The 16,865-nt window shown below is 35.1% G+C and overlaps 2 protein-coding genes across 2 annotated transcripts; one reads left to right on the forward strand and one right to left on the reverse strand.

Annotated features, from left to right (window-relative positions):
• Nucleotides 1–9,709: 9,709 nt before the first annotated feature.
• Nucleotides 9,710–11,460, forward strand: LOC139494115 (uncharacterized). The gene is made up of 2 exons (XM_071282288.1): nt 9,710–9,978; nt 11,087–11,460. The coding sequence occupies exons 1-2, from the start codon at nt 9,915–9,917 to the stop codon at nt 11,458–11,460; spliced, it is 438 nt and encodes a 145-aa protein (XP_071138389.1). The 5' UTR covers nt 9,710–9,914.
• Nucleotides 11,461–15,164: 3,704 nt separating this feature from the next.
• On the reverse strand, nt 15,165–16,501 carry LOC139494116 (uncharacterized). Its single transcript, XM_071282290.1, has 2 exons — nt 16,469–16,501; nt 15,165–15,926 (listed from the first exon to the last, which is right to left on the reverse strand). The coding sequence occupies exons 1-2, from the start codon at nt 16,499–16,501 to the stop codon at nt 15,165–15,167; spliced, it is 795 nt and encodes a 264-aa protein (XP_071138391.1).
• Nucleotides 16,502–16,865: the final 364 nt, after the last annotated feature.

Below are 16,865 nucleotides of genomic sequence, written 5' to 3' on the forward strand. Positions count from 1 at the left end.
ATCGACTTGTTTCTTTTCAAAATGTATTCAAATTGAGTTTGATTTGATGTTTCAATTCGGTTTAGAATATTTCTTGTCTTCAATTATTTTATTCTTCTTCTTAATTAGCAATTAAAATTAGTTTTTTTACTATATGTTCATACTTAGATTATAATAAAATGTTCACTCCAGAAAACAGTACAATGCTTACTGAACTAAATGTTTAGTTATGACAAAAATAATCCGTGTGAATAAGACAAGGTTTCTAAACTTTGACAATGTTTTGGATGTTATACTTTGATAATAAATAAGTTAGAAAAAGCTGAAGCCATCAAACATTAATGAGTGAAGATTGATAAAGTTATTTTATTTCACAATGAAAGGAATTTAGTTAAACATGCGTTTACTTTTCTACATTGGCTAGAGGTATAGGGGTGGGGTTGAGATCTCATAAACATGTTTAACCCCGCCGCATTTTTGCGCCTGTCCCAAGTCAGGAGCCTCTGGTCTTTGTTAGTTCTATCATTTTAATTTTAGTTACTTGTGTACAATTTGGAAATTAGTATGGCGTTCATTATCACTGAACTGGAATATATTTTTTTAGGGGCCAGCTATAGGACGCCTCCGGGTGCGAGAATTTCATTTACATTGGTGACCTTCTGCTGTTGTTTTTTCTATGGTCGGGTTGTTGTCTCTTTGATACATTCCCCATTTCCATTCTCAATTTTATATGGTTTTACCCGTGCCCGCAAATGTACTTTAAATATTCTGAAAATCAGCAATGTTTTGGAAATAAATAAAAATTTGTTGTAGATGCGACTTTGACCATGTTGACCTGCATTTTACTAAAACAAAGTAAGATCCAAAACAGATAAACATGTTTTTCATGGTATGGATGTTACATAAATTCAAGTGTGTGTCAATCGTCAAGCTTTAACACCCAATACAATTCCGTAAAAATTCATGAATAATGATGAACATCTATTAAATGATTTAAATTATAATTGTAAATAAATTACCTTAAATTAAGTCATGAAAGATAAAGGACTAAGTCTCAATTCAAAACCATAAATAGACCATGAGCCAACATTTGCATTTTCCCAAAAAAAAATTAATGACGTTCGTACCAGAAAAAACAGAATATGCTGAAACAAAACATGAGAGAAGTCAAAGTGTTCATCCTATTGAGAAATGTTTGATTCATGGTACAAACCATACACTTAATTTTTGTAGAACATTCAAAGCAAAGCCAATACAAGAACGTAGGCAATTTTTTTAGTTGAGCCAATTATGTTTCGGATGTTGCTTTCGGTATCACATTTTAAAACGGAACTGTCCTAACGCAATACAATGTGTGGAAAAACAGATCACCCTACAGCACTGCACATAAAAAAATCTAGAGCAACGATCTACAGAGCCATCAGGTCATGGCGGGGAGCCTATTGATGAGCAACACAAAGTTCAAAGTCCTATACAATCAAAATGCACACAGATTTGCATAGATAAATTTGGTGGCAAATCATGCTCAAAGATCATACCGGTAGAAGAGTATCGTAGTGACAATCCGGATAGAAGACTAAAAGTACATGCTTAATGGACGATCAATCGAATAAGACTTTAGGAAAATCAGAACTATTTGATTACTTTGGATCAACGAACGTATCTGATTTTATCTTGTCAACATGTTCCGAAAAATCTCAAGCATCTGCTCGAAAGCTTAGTGATTTAGTCGTCGAGTCATTAGATAAACAAACTCAATTACATGTGCCTGACAGTTTAGAGTGTAATATCATTCCAGATTCTAAAGACGAAATACCTACTCAGGAAGTTGTTTTGTTTCATTATCATCTCAGTGATCTCTTGGATTTTATCGAACCTCCTGACGAAGAATGATCAACAAGACAAGATCAACAAATAAGTATCATGCATGGTTGAAATTGCCAGTCAACTCCTAATTATTTAATAAATTAGCTAGAGTTTTTAGTATGGTCTAGTTTTAATTAGGATTTTATTGTAGATCAAGAAGGTGAATTTCCTCTGTTGAGGAGTCGGAAAGTTGGACTGAAGAAGAAGGATATCAAATGAAAGTATAAAACATTAATTTAAAGTAATGTTTATATTGGTAATACCTCGAATATGCATCTTGACGAAGAGTCCAAAATTTTGCTCTCAATTGGATGCGATCTCATTTTTGCTCATCACGTGCTTGATCGAAGAATCTTGATCTTCAAAAGGGAAGGAAATCCTATTCTGAATACATTTTTTATTGATCCTGCTATGCAATATATGTAAATGTATGTTGGTTACTATCTTATTTGTATTATAACATATTTGGCTAACATATGATTAAAATATGTTATTTTCTGTGGATATTACTCTGAAATAGTCTGTTGATATTGCGACTTAAGTAAAGACATATCGACTTTTAATACATACAATTGTAATGCCAACTTTCTCCAAAGAAATTCGGACCCCGTTGGAAATGGATGCTGCTTGGTCTATTGTATACACTGGGGGGGGGGGGGGGGGGGGGGGGGGATGGGGTTAAAAAATTGTTCTTTCAAACCCACCTCAGTTTGGTTGAGGGGACTACTTGTTTTCATTAAATGAAATAAGGAATTCGTGATGCAGTTTGTTACTATTTCATGGATATTGAAACTAATGTTGTACTAGTTTATCAAACAAATAAGTACAAACAATGTAAAAGAGATGTGTAATTTAGATAAATTCATATTTGGATCTTTTTGAACACCGAAATGCTAAAATAATGTATATGTATTACTATGTGACAGCATAGCAGAAGGTGTTGTAGTATGTGTTATGTTTGTAATTATGTATTTTATGTATTATTGATATTTATGCAATTCAAATGTATACCTATAGTTTACATATAGACTTTGGTAATTTATATTACTAGTATCGTCTGCCTATTTTGCTTCAAAATCTGTAAGACTTCAAAAAATATTTCTTTGATTGCATATAAGGGTAGACCTCACTTTTAACCTCACATGGCCCGAAGGGCCAAGTGAGCTTATGCCATCACTTGGCGTCCGTCGTCGTCGTCTGTCGTCGTCAACTATTTCAAGAATCTTCTCTGAAACTACTTGGCCAAATACTTCCAAACTTTAACTGAATGTTCCATAGGGTATCTAGTTTATAAATTGTATCCGAAGTTTTGATCTATAAACAAACATGGTCGCCATTGCTAAAAATAGAACATAGGGGTCAAATGCAATTTTTGGCTTATAACTCTAAAACCGAAGCATTTAGAGCAAATCTGACTGAGTAAAATTGATTATCAGGTCAATATCTATCTGCCCTGAAATTTTCAGATGAATCGGACAACCCGTTGTTGGGTTGCTGACCCTGAATTGGAAATTTTGCTGTTTTTGGTTATTATCTTGAATATTATTATAGATAAAGATAAACTGTAAACAGCAAAGTAAGATCTACAAATAGGTTAATATGACCAAAATTGTCAATTGACCCCTTGAGGGGTTATTGTCCTTTAATGACAATTTTTCCCAATTTGTTCATCATATTTACTAACTTTCAAAAATCTTCTCTAAAACTACTCAACCAAATTCAACCAAACTTCATTTGAATGATCAGTAGGGTGTATAAAATAAAGTTTGTGTTTTATTTTCTATTTCGTCAAAAAACATGGCCGAAGGCATTGTTTACCAGGTGAGCGATTCAGGCTCTTGAGAGCCTCTTGTTATAAACTAATATATATATATATATATATATATATATAAGGTTGATTGTCTAGGCACTTTATATATATATATACTTTATATATAAGTGTCCAAGAATGTAACTTTAACACACTAATGAGTGTTATAAAATTAGATGTTATATCTAATTCATTATTCACGCGTACCCCAAGGGTGACTGGGGTATAGAAATATGGTCACTTGGTCTTCTCCCGACCGGCAGTAAAACGCTTGCCGAAGTGGGGCGTCCGTTTGGCTGTGCGGGATGTATCAAGTTCGCAGTCACGTCCGTCAGATCCGATGCCTCGTGTAAAGAGAGTGCCACGCTCTTTGCACGTTAAGAACCCTTGCAACAACTCTTTGAGGGGTCCGTAGGTGGCCTGTTGCAAGGCAAAATTTCTGTCCCTATCCAATATACCCTCATTTTCCAGTGGCAGTCCAAATTTCCCCGACCATCATCCTAGATGGCCTCTATTACAACAACCTACCTATTGTATTTATTGTGAACTTGTTCTCGTCCTGAATATGCATGAAATATTTGCCACTGGACGTTAAGCAACCAACAATCAATCAATCAATCATTATTCACGCAATATTTCGCTAAACTAATTAGCTATATTTCGCTAAACAAATTAGCTTCATCGGGCGTGTGCATCTATCTAGGTAAAATCGGATGCATGACAACAAATATCTTTGTAGCTTGACGGCTACATAAAATTTGTGTAAAAGTTAAACATATTGATTGATGGGGTATATAACATTATTGTACATAACAATTTTTTAATCTAAACAAATAGTTGTTTTAGTTAAATAGAATGAAATTCATGATTTATTCCTTTGGTGATGTCACAAGTATGTCTTTGAGATTTTTGGGTCTGCGATAGGCAATAAGAGGAGGTGATGGAAAAATTTCTTTTAAGGAAGAGTCATTTTCGATAAGACGCCAGTGCTTTCGGATAGTAGATGAAATATTTGTCAAATCGGGATGGAAGGTTACAACAAACGGATTTCTATCTGCACGGGTCGTCTTATCTTTGTATTCCATGAGGCGAGCTCGATCTTTTTCTTGGGCTTTATTAAAAGCGTCTGTGATGTTTTTGGTTTTATATCCTCTTGATTCCAGCTGTGTTTTTAGTTGTCCCAAACGATAGTTAAGTTTGGATTCCGAGGAGCAAATTCGCTTTAGTCTGATGGCTTGACTGTAAGGTATACTCCTAGAGCAGTGTTTCGGTGACAACTTTTTGGAGAAAGGAACTGGTGTTGATCAGTTTTTTTTGTGTGGAGATCAGTTGTGATGACCCCGTTTTTTACAAATGTGGTGGTGTCGAGAAAAGCAATTTTCTCGCTTGAAAATTCAGATGTAAATTTAATTGAGTGATGGAAAAAAAAACCAAGGGTGACTGGGGTATAGAAATATGGTCACTTGGTCTTCTCTCTACCGGCAGTAAAACGCTTGCTGAAGTGGGGCGTCCGTTTGGCTGTGCGGGATGTATCAAGTTCGCAGTCACGTCCGTCAGAAGGGGACGTTAAATCCGATGCCTCGTGTAAAGAGAGTGCCACGCTCTTTGCACGTTAAGAACCCTTGCAACAACTCTTTGAGGGGTCCGTAGGTGGCCTGTTGCAAGGCAAAATTTCTGTCCCTATCCAATATACCCTCATTTTCCAGTGGCATTTCAAATTTTCCCGACCATCATCCTAGATGGCCTCTATTACAACAACCTACCTATTGTATTTATTGTGAACTTGTTCTCGTCCTGAATATGCATGACATATTTGCCACTGGACGTTAAGCAACCAACAATCAATCAATCAATCTTAAAAAAAAACATTCAGGAGTTTAATATGAAAACCTTTGATAATATTACAGAATGGATTTTAAATGTTCCTATGTTTGGTCAACTCTTTTAAGAAACATTCATAAATAACAAAAATTCAGAAGAACTGATTGAGACAAACTTGCTTCAGGCAAATTGAAAAAAATTATATATATGGCTGTTTTGACACTCTCTTTAGCCTGCTGAATAAAAACTATCCTGTTTTGATTCGCTTATCAACTGTCTTACTCAACTTTTTTTATAGATTGATGAAGAAGAGACATTTAACGAATTTTTGAGTCGCGAAACGTGATTGAGCAAGAATCAAACATTGCTTAAAATTATTCTAATATTTCTTTCGATGATTCCTTCAATTTTACCAGTCTAAATTTTGAAGAAGATGATGAAAGTCGCACTGAAGGAAAAGATAAATAAAATACAAAAGTAAACTCCATATACATAATAATAGGAAAGGCCATCTTCAACGCACAAAAAAACTTTAATGAAAATGTAATAAAATCTCACCAACATGAAATACGAGTTCTTGCACCACAGACACACTCTGCCAAATTAGTGGTCTGAAGTGCGAGTATTCATTCCACTACACACTCAAGGGCAGTTAACTCAATCATTTTAGAAACTGTTCCTCCACAGGCACCAAATTTAATTTCTCCTGTTAATGTTATCAGTATATTACAAGCTAACTAAATATTACTAGTATGTTATATACATATACATTTTCATGGATCTACAATCTTTCGATACCTGTAACTTGGCATTGTACAAGGTCATGTTTTTCTCTGGCTGTTCATGACGTCTTTACACTAAATCCATTGTATGTTGGATGTGTACGGATTGATTGTTTAGTCTTAGAGGCATGATTTTTTCATTAGTTGTTAGTGGCTTTGAACTAGCTGTCAGATAGATCTGTTCATTGTGTCCTTTTGTGTCGGGATGTATAAGTACCCGGTCACGTCCACTTGTATTTTTTGTGAAAGGAGAAAGATTCACCATTCTTGTCATCCACCCACCTCGGAGTGATGCTGTGTTTCCGTGGCGAACCGGGATCAAGTGCTAATGCTAAAAACGAGCTCCAAATATAATGTAGCTGGTCCTCAAAATCAGCAACTCATATCCACTGCGGAAAGCACCAGATGTTCCAAGAATAGTATACTCAAGCAGAGCGTATCCATCAAGCGAAAAAGAAAGCGTACCACTTGATTGACCCATGAGCCATCGCCTTCTTCAGTTATCCGAAATATAAATAGCTTAATTTAAAATACATGTGTATATTATGAAAATTGTTAAAAGAAAGATTATTATTGAGGATTAACTGAAGGGCTCGACATGACCAGCCGATTGATCGAACAGGGTCCATCCGACCTCCCGTTTAGATGATATCGAAGCCAAAAGAGCCTATTTTATTTAAAACATCGGGCATCTCACGATGTTCGGATCACTTTAGTCTCGTCTCTACCCTTCGACCTGTCCAGCATGGGTAACCCTACCAGGAGACGAAGCTCCAGCTGGCATAGCTCTTGGGGTCACTGAGACACGCAAGCCCCCCGACCACGGCAAGGATAGCGATCCACCGGAGGGAATTATTAACAGTGTGATTGCGATCAGTTTTATTGACAACAGAAGGAACAGTCAATTTATTAACAGTGTGATACTGATAAGTGGTATTGACAACAGAAGAAACAGTCAATTCATTAACAGATTGATCATGTGAAACTGTTCAGTGGTTATGGCAACAGTATGCCCAGTTAAATCATTAACAGTGTGATTGCGATCAGTTTTATTGACAACAGAAGGAACAGTCAATTTATTAACAGTGTGATACTGATCAGTGGTATTGACAACAGAAGGAACAGTTAATTCATTAACAGTGTGATAGTGTTCAGTGGTATTGACAACAGAGTGAACAGTTAATTCATTAACAGTGTAATACTGAGCAGTGGTATTGGCAACATTATGCCCAGTTAAACCATTAACAGTGTGATTTCTTTCAATTTTATTGACAACAGAAGGAACAGTCAATTCATCAACAGTGTGATAGTGTTCAGTGGTATTGACAACAGAGTGAACAGTCAATTCATTAACAGTGTGATACTGATCAGTAGTATTGGCAACAGTATGCTAAGTTAAATTATTAACAGTGTTTTCTCTTTCAGGACAACCATTCTCAGTGTTTTCACCTTCAATGTAATGAATACCAGTAGACTGTTGCAAAGTCTCCTCTGCCAACCTTCTTTCTTTCATTCTTATTTTTTTGGAAAATGACGCGTCAGCGGCATTGTTCCAATACCATTGACCAGACCAACAGGAAGTCGATTATTGCCTCCGCCTACCGCACTCGGGTTTCATATTTACTATTTAGCAAACTAACTGGTATCTGCTTGTATTCCGCTACACTCGAACAAAGTGTTGTAGTCGTACGGGAACCAGTTTACATACTTTATTTTATTTACAACACAAATGTTTACCTGTCCATAGAAAGGCTTGTAAAGTCGTGGTTTTATTCTCCAAAATTGGAGCTTCTAGTGCAAGACCATTCAAACGGGAAAAAACCAACGGTCTTATCTATATAAAAAAATCGAAAAACACGTATAAATTACATAAACCAACGACAACTACTGTACATCAGATTCCTGAATTAGGACTGATTGAGACAAACTTGCTTCAGGCAAATTGAAAAAAATTATATATATGACTGTTTTGACACTCTCTTTAGCCTGCTGAATAAAAACTATCCTGTTTTGATTCGCTTATCAACTGTCTTACTCAACTTTTTTTATAGATTGATGAAGAAGAGACATTTAACGAATTTTTGAGTCGCGAAACGTGATTGAGCAAGAATCAAACATTGCTTAAAATTATTCTAATATTTCTTTCGATGATTCCTTCAATTTTACCAGTCTAAATTTTGAAGAAGATGATGAAAGTCGCACTGAAGGAAAGGATAAATAAAATACAAAAGTAAACTCCATATACATAATAATAGGAAAGGCCATCTTCAACGCACAAAAAAACTTTAATGAAAATGTAATAAAATCTCACCAACATGAAATACGAGTTCTTGCACCACAGACACACTCTGCCAAATTAGTGGTCTGAAGTGCGAGTATTCATTCCACTACATACTCAAGGGCAGTTATCACCTTCAATGTAATGAATACCAGTAGACTGTTGCAAAGTCTCCTCTGCCAACCTTCTTTCTTTCATTCTTATTTTTTTGGAAAATGACGCGTCAGCGGCATTGTTCCAATACCATTGACCAGACCAACAGGAAGTCGATTATTGCCTCCGCCTACCGCACTCGGGTTTCATATTTACTATTTAGCAAACTAACTGGTATCTGCTTGTATTCCGCTACACTCGAACAAAGTGTTGTAGTCGTACGGGAACCAGTTTACATACTTTATTTTATTTACAACACAAATGTTTACCTGTCCATAGAAAGGCTTGTAAAGTCGTGGTTTTATTCTCCAAAATTGGAGCTTCTAGTGCAAGACCATTCAAACGGGAAAAAACCAACGGTCTTATCTATATAAAAAATCGAAAAACACGTATAAATTACATAAATCAACGACAACTACTGTACATTAGATTCCTGAATTAGGACAGGTGCAAACATTTGCAGCGGGATTAAACGTTTTAATCAGTTTTAGTTTGTTATCCTAATTTTTTTTGTCCATAGATTTACGAGTTTTGAACAGCGGTATACTACTGTTGCCTTATTTAATGGTATCAAACCTTCTCCCTTTTTCTGAAACATTAGTATAACATCACAACATACAAAAAAACACGATAAAATATCAATTGGCAGGCTCAACTCAATCAAAAAACGTAAATTAATACTCTATGAACGAATAAATTTGATCTGCGATATATGGGGTCTGTTGTTCAACTTGTCGTTAAACTAATCATATGATTAATTTTAACGAGTCGTTAAAAGTTAATCGCATGATTAGTAAATACAATGATTAAATTTTGTTGCTCAACTTATTTTAATCATTGTATTTATTAATCACTGTATTAATTTTTAATCATATGATTAATTTTGGGTAATTAGCAAGTGCCTCCCACAATGCATTGTAAGTCAGGGCCTCTTCAACTTCCTGTTCTGCAATAATAATTATGGCTGACAAGACCATTGATAATCCCTGCCCTGCAAAGCTCCCTCGACTAAGGAAAAAAAAAAAGATTTGGGATGAGATTGCAGTAAAAGTAAACTCCCTGGGTGTTTGCCTTCAGAACTGGAATTGAGATTAGGGATAAGTGGAGGAACACTGTTTCAAAAGCAAAGAAAGCTTTCACGGAGCAGAGGAGGGAAGTTTCCAAAACAGGAGGGGGTCCACCACCTAAGCCTATCCCTCCACAATTTGAGACTGTGATCGATTTGATGAAGGACAGTTCAAGCTTCACGGGAATTGATGGAGGACTTGAAACGGACATATTTATTCCAGGTAAATAAATTTAAAGTTAAGAATTTCCATAACTATTGAATTTTAATGATAGTTTTGTATTAACTTTCATATAATATAAACATAAACATTTCGCCGTTTGCAAACGTTGTCTATCGGAAAACCCCTAGTCTTTTTTGATAAATGTACGACCTTCACCCCGTCTGGAATTTCTATTTATATAACGCAAGCATGGTCGCTGAAATTATACTGAATTTGCCAATCAATGCATGAATACGAACTTCGCACACTTCTAATGGGACATCAAACATACCTGAGAGGGGTTTATATGTCAGGACTCCTCAGTTCCTCATATTTATTCACAGCTTTAACTGTTTAAAACGTGCGCCGGTATGTCAATGTGTTTTCTGCTGCTGTTCTAACATCTGGTACCCGGGAATGCTTGGACCAATCGGATTCATATCACATTGCCAACTCGTACCTTTGCCAACTCGTACCCTATTTTAACGCACACGCACTTTCATCGTTCAGTTGTATTTATTCTTTCAAATTAAAAAAAACAACAACATTTTAATCAGAAAATTTGTTATATGTTAACCAAACGGCCATCAGAATGAGGAAAACAAATACCGTGTAATTCAGTATTTACTATGAAAGGCCGATTTTAGGAGTTTATATGAAACAATATCAGACATGGAGGAAAATAAACAACATTAACCAATTATAAATATGAATATCGAAACTCAACCCTATTGTTATTTCCTGAAAAAAAACCCACATGTGTATCTAAATATGTACAAACAAATTAAGCAAGATAAAATGAATATCTCAGTATCCCACTGATGGATACCGGCCGTACAAATTCAATATATTTATTCCTAATAAAAGGGCCTATAAAGAGTATATTAATCATAAAAAATACAAAGTTCATCCACACTAACAACACCTCCAATCTTACATACATATCAATCGTAAATAATTAAATTTGATTTTAAACAAATATGTTCATGACAGAAGATAACCAGTACAAAGAGGAATAACTCTTATTTATTTATCTTTACTTTTGTCTCTTTTTTTTCCTGACTGATCTGGAAATTTTTATTTAGGTTCAATAATGTATATACTAAAATCTGTATTATTTCATTTTCAGGAAAACACAATACAAGTCAAAGTGATGATGACTTGTTTACAACTCCTTTAGCCAGTCCAACCACCGACACCACTGACACCGTCGCTGAAACACAAAGCCCTAAGCCGTCAACATCAGCTGCTTCTGTTCCAACAACTTTACCCAGTAAACCAGTATCAACTAAGACGGTTGTTGATTGTAGACATGTATTGATAACATCCAGAAAACGCAAAACCAGTAGCGATGACATCCGTGAATTGCAAGCCCAAGTGCTAAAAGGACAATTAGAAGAGCAGAAGCTGAACAAACAGAAATTACAGCTTAAAAAAGTTAATAATGGTCAAGACTATACCCTGTCATCATCTCAGATGGCTTTACTGACATCTTTGGTGTAGTTATTTATTTTGTTATTTATAATTATGTTTTGATATTTCATGATTTAAAGTTCATCGTTGAAGAATTGAAATGGTGTTGTTTAATAACTAGAAGATAGCAAACTACATGTATTCACCACTCAAATTTAAATGAAGTTGACACAAATCTCAAACAATAGAAACAAAACGTAAAATTGGCTGATTAAGGTCAGAACAATTCAACTTACCAAAACATGAATACGGAAACTATATATAACCTGACGTGGAAAAAAATCAAGCAGATAATGGCGGGGTTTAATTATTTGTAAGCTCACAACCCTCTACCCAAAATTGAACAGTGATGATACAGCACAACCTGTAAAAAGTATTTTCAATGGGCTAACTCAAAAGATTGGTACCATCTACAACTTAATAATTAATATATAAAACAAAACCACACAAATCACCGAAATAAGAGAGTAAGTATTCGCAGTTTATGAGATCCAGAGCTATAGTTCAACTATTTTTAAATTATCATGTTCTCCCAGCATACATTTTTAATCATTACTTTACAACGGATTTAGTGTAAAGACATCACGAAAACCGTGATGAGTACTACAAATTGATAAACACAAAATTTAGGAAAAGAAATTTATTGCAATGTGATCTCTAATCCCTTGTCCGTCTTGTCTTCCAACATAAGCAAGTATTACAGGTTGGATATCTTCCTCCTGTTCACCGTCAACATCTGGTTCAAGTCTAAGAGTTGCAATGTTATGCAATACTGCACATGCAGTGATGATCCTACAGGCCTTTCCTGGTTTCATTCTTATCTGAAATACACATAAACTTCTTCAAATAAGTTTTAAACTCCATTGAATAAACAATTGAAAAAATAGAAACAGAAAAAATAGATATAGGAAGATGTGGTGTGAGTGCCAATGAGACAACTCTCCATCCAAATAACAATTTAAAAATAAGTAAACCATTATAGGTCAATGTACGGCCTTCAACACGGAGCCTGGGCTCACACCGAACAACAAGCTATAAAGGGCCCCAAAATTACTAGTGTAAAACCATTCAAACGGGAAAATCAACGGTCCAATCTATAAAAAAAAAACGAGAAACGAGAAACACGTATATATTACATAAACAAACGACAACTACTGTACATCAGATTCCTGACTTAGGACAGGTTCAAACAATTGCAGCGGAAAAGGCAGTTTTTGCTCCTTTTTTAAAATCATATACAAGCTTAAAATTACACCATTAAGATTATTTAATGTAATAAATGAATTTGTAGCAGCATAGCCATATTCCATGTTATGACCCAGACATTGGATTATCTTTTTCTTTTTCATTTTTGGCCTCGAATTATTGCCAGTAAACAATAGCTTAAGAAATTTATAATATAAATGTCAAGGAGACAACAACACATACCAGGAGGTTTAGAGCATTTGAAACCATTCATAGGCGGATCCAGGGGGGGGTTGGGGGTCCGCCCCACCCCCTTTCGTGGGAAAAATTTATATGATTATATAGGGAATCGTATAATCATATAATATACGAAACGGCCTCAACCTAACAGCAGAAGGTCACCAACAGGTCTTCAATGTAGCGAGAAATTCCCGCACCCGGAGGCGTCCTTCAGCTGGCCCCTAAACAAATATATACTAGTTCAGTGATAATGAACGCCATACTAATTTCCAAAGTGTACACAAGAAACTAAAATTAAAATAATACAAGACTAACAAAGGCCAGAGGCTCCTGACTTGGGACAGGCGCAAAAATGCGGCGGGGTTAAACATGTTTGTGAGATATCAACCCTCCCCCTATACCTCTAACCAATGTAGAAAAGTAAACGCATAACAATACGCACATTACAATTCAGTTCAAGAGAAGTCCGAGGTCAGAAGATGTAACCAAAGAAAATAAACAAAAATGACAATAATACATAAATAACAACAGACTACTAGCAGTTAACTGACATGCCAGCTCCAGACTTCAATTAAACTGACTGAAAGATTATGATTTCATCATATGAACATCAGGCACAATCCTTCCTGTTAGGGGTGTAGTATCATACCATCATAACATATGAGAAGAACATAACCCGTGTCATGCCAACAACTGTTTTTAGAATAAATATGTTAAGTTCCGATGCAAAGACCTTATCAGTGACTCAATATTAACGCCAACATATGCAATCTTTAATGACTTGACAACAGTATCGTATTTATATTACTTCTTAATAAGTCTATTCAAAGGTTTTGTAAGTTTCTGAGGTGAATACTGACACCTTTGTGCTTTATAAAGAATATTTCCATAAAAATTGGATGTGAAATACCTGAACGTATAAGAAGTCTGCATGTTGAGCTATATTTACGAATGTCTTTATACCGATGATACAATTTAGTAAATGTTTTGACCAGTTTGTGATATCGAAAACCCTGGTGTAATAATTTTTCAGTAATACATAAATTTCTCTCGTATATCCGTATCCGATTGAAATGGGAAATACATGTAAAATATCAACTTTTTTTAACATTAATAAAATTAAACAGAAAAAAAACCTCACATAGATATGAGCAGTCGTTTGTGCTTTTGCTCTTCATTTATGTTTCTATGTATGATAAATGAGCTTTCAACTATAATTAAAAGATTGATTGTATTAGATGTAACAATTAGTCACTTATTTTAATGATTATTTTACTATATTTTATAAGTATTCAAATACTTTTCATTTTTTTAAGATATTCGTATAAGTTACAACCTTCAATAGGCCATTTTCTTTATTGATTAATAAATAAATTTGGTGTTTTTACTGTCTTCTGATTGGTTAAAAAGTTAGTTTTATTTTTCAATGTTGTCAATTTTGATGGCGAAACGCCCACTCTGTCGTTGTATATTCATACGCCAACATGTGTGTACAGTTGTTATTGTTAATAGAAATTTATTTATAATGAATGGCAATAATTTATTTTGATTTTATTGAACCATACAACTAATTTTTGACTCTTTACATTTTACATAATCCGCTTCGCGGATTATTCAATGTGAAGAGTCAAAAATTAGTTGTATGGTTCAATAAAATCAAAATAAATAATAGCCATACATTAAATACATTGTATTCAACAAGATTTAACCACTACCTATAGCTAATTGTAAGAGATATAATCTTAAATCGGTAACTTTATTTATTGTTTAATTTACAATATGTCACAATAATTGTTTGTAAATAGCTGTATAAGATGTAACGTTAAACCAGCCACTATTCCATTGGTAACTTTACCACATTTTACTGTAAATAGGACTGCTTTTAGGATTATTTTATTAGATGTTACGCAGAAACTGCTCCAACAAAGTTATGAGGAGGACAGACTTCAATTAAACTGACTGAAAGATTATGATTTCATCATATGAACATCAGGCACAATCCTTCCTGTTAGGGGTGTAGTATCATACCACCTATAGCTAGTTGTAAGATATATAATCTTAAATCGGTCACTTTATTTATTGTTTAATTTACAATATGTCACAATAATTTTTTGTAAATAGCTGTATAAGATGTAACGTTAAACCAGCCACTATTCCATTGGTAACTTTACCACATTTTACTGTAAATAGGACTGCTTTTAGGATTATTTTATTAGATGTTACGCAGAAACTGCTCCAACAAAGTTATGAGGAGGACAGATTAAAATTGACACTCCGTAAATTTTATGGACACCATCATGATTTGGATTCTAAAAAGACTGAAGTTTCGGAAGCATTGTATTTTCCCATAAAGAGACATCTCGATAAATTCTCTGAATAAAAATTTGGTGAGAATTCAATGTGCGGACCACAAAATCAATCCAGTCTTTATTGCAGATGTTAAGAAGTCCATGACATTGGTAAAAGTAGTTGTGGTTTTCTTTTAGTTGCAGTTTTCCGGATATATTTTCTAAGCAGAATGTTTTGTTTTCTGATGCTTGCCAAAGGTTTAAAGGTTTAGAATGTAGTAAGTTTTTTATTTCAATAATACCAGTTTCTCCTGTGGATATAGTAACTATGCCATCTGGACTAGCAGCCAAGTATTTGTCGGTATGATGTATGACCAGTCCACTACGTTCTACAGATACATTTTCATTTTCTTCAGCTTTCTTTAGTTTGTATTCCTCTATTGTTGTGTCTTCTTGGTTAATACCATTTCTTGTGTGACGATTTCCACTGAATGACGAATAAAGAATGGTACGGACAAATTTTGCAATAGGCAGAGATGGATTTCTTTTGACAATTGAACCAAAGTTAGATGCAGTTATTCTCTTTTTCCTTTCTGAATGCCAAAGACCTGACTGAGATTGAAGAACTGTAGAAGTAGTTATATTTTTACACTGTTGGGCCGAAAGATTGATAGGAGTTTGTAAAAATTTATCTTGAAGTTTTTGAAGTACTGTAGTGGAGACATCTTCTACAACATCAGTAGCTTCTGGACCATATGCTCTAGTAGCCTTTCTTGTAACCCACTAATGATACACATTTGGGCTGGTATAAGTCGTCAGTGGACCACGAGTATTCTGATAAAATCAAATATTATTTGAAAACATCACATCAGCATTCGACATAAACTCTATATTGGCGACAGACCTATATTGATTGATTGTTGGTTGTTTAACGTCCAGTGGCAAATATTTCATGCATCTTCAGGACGAGAACAAGTTTACAATAAATACAATAGGTAGGTTTTGTCATAAAAGAGGCCATTCGGGATGATAGTCGGGGAAATTTAGACTGCCACTAGAAAATGAGGGTAAATTGGATAGGGACAAAAATTTGGCCTTGCAACAGGCCACCTACGGACCGCTCAAAGAGTTGTTGCAAGGGTTCTTAACGTGCAGAGAGCGTGGCACTCTCTTTACACGAGGCATCGGATTTAACGTCCCCAATCTGACCGGACGTGACTGCGAACTTATACATCCCGCACAGCCAAACGGACACCCCACTTCGGCAAGCGTTTTACTGCCGGTCGAAAGAAGACCAAGTGACCATATTTCTATTCCCCAGTCACCCTTGGGGGCGCGACAGACCTATAAGCATTCATCCTGACACTCATCGACTACAACAAGATAATGATCCTAAGCACACTGCAAATGCAACAAAAGACTTCATAAAACAGCTGAATATTAACTGCTGGGATGTCTAGCAGAAAGTCCCGATTTTAATCCAATCGATATGGAGAGTAGCATAATGAAAGTTCTGCAAGTTTTGTATATCTAAAATCGATGTTTACATATATCCCTATTGGCAAATCAATTTTCCCCAAATTAAGTTAAGAGGGGGGTGTGGGGGTCAGCGAAAAAACTATGCGAATTAAGTTTTTTATCCTACATTGAACTTTTGATGTCGTCCCTAAAGAAGTCCACTATTAAGGCCATATTATCAACAAAGAATGCATTGCAGTAGAT

This window comes from Mytilus edulis, chromosome 11 (assembly GCF_963676685.1).
Source record: "Mytilus edulis chromosome 11, xbMytEdul2.2, whole genome shotgun sequence".
NCBI lineage: Eukaryota > Metazoa > Mollusca > Bivalvia > Mytilida > Mytilidae > Mytilus > Mytilus edulis.

Excerpts from the sequence above, each read along its gene's own strand:
- LOC139494116 (XM_071282290.1), bottom strand. The coding sequence starts at position 16,501 with ATGAATGCTTATAGGTCTGTCGCGCCCCCAAGG. Across the intron at positions 15,927-16,468 it reads GGTCTGTCGCGCCCCCAAGG|TGGGTTACAAGAAAGGCTAC; the intron begins GTGACTGGGGAA and ends GTGTATCATTAG.
- LOC139494115 (XM_071282288.1), top strand. The coding sequence starts at position 9,915 with ATGAAGGACAGTTCAAGCTTCACGGGAATTGATGGAGGACTTGAAACG. Across the intron at positions 9,979-11,086 it reads AACGGACATATTTATTCCAG|GAAAACACAATACAAGTCAA; the intron begins GTAAATAAATTT and ends TTTCATTTTCAG.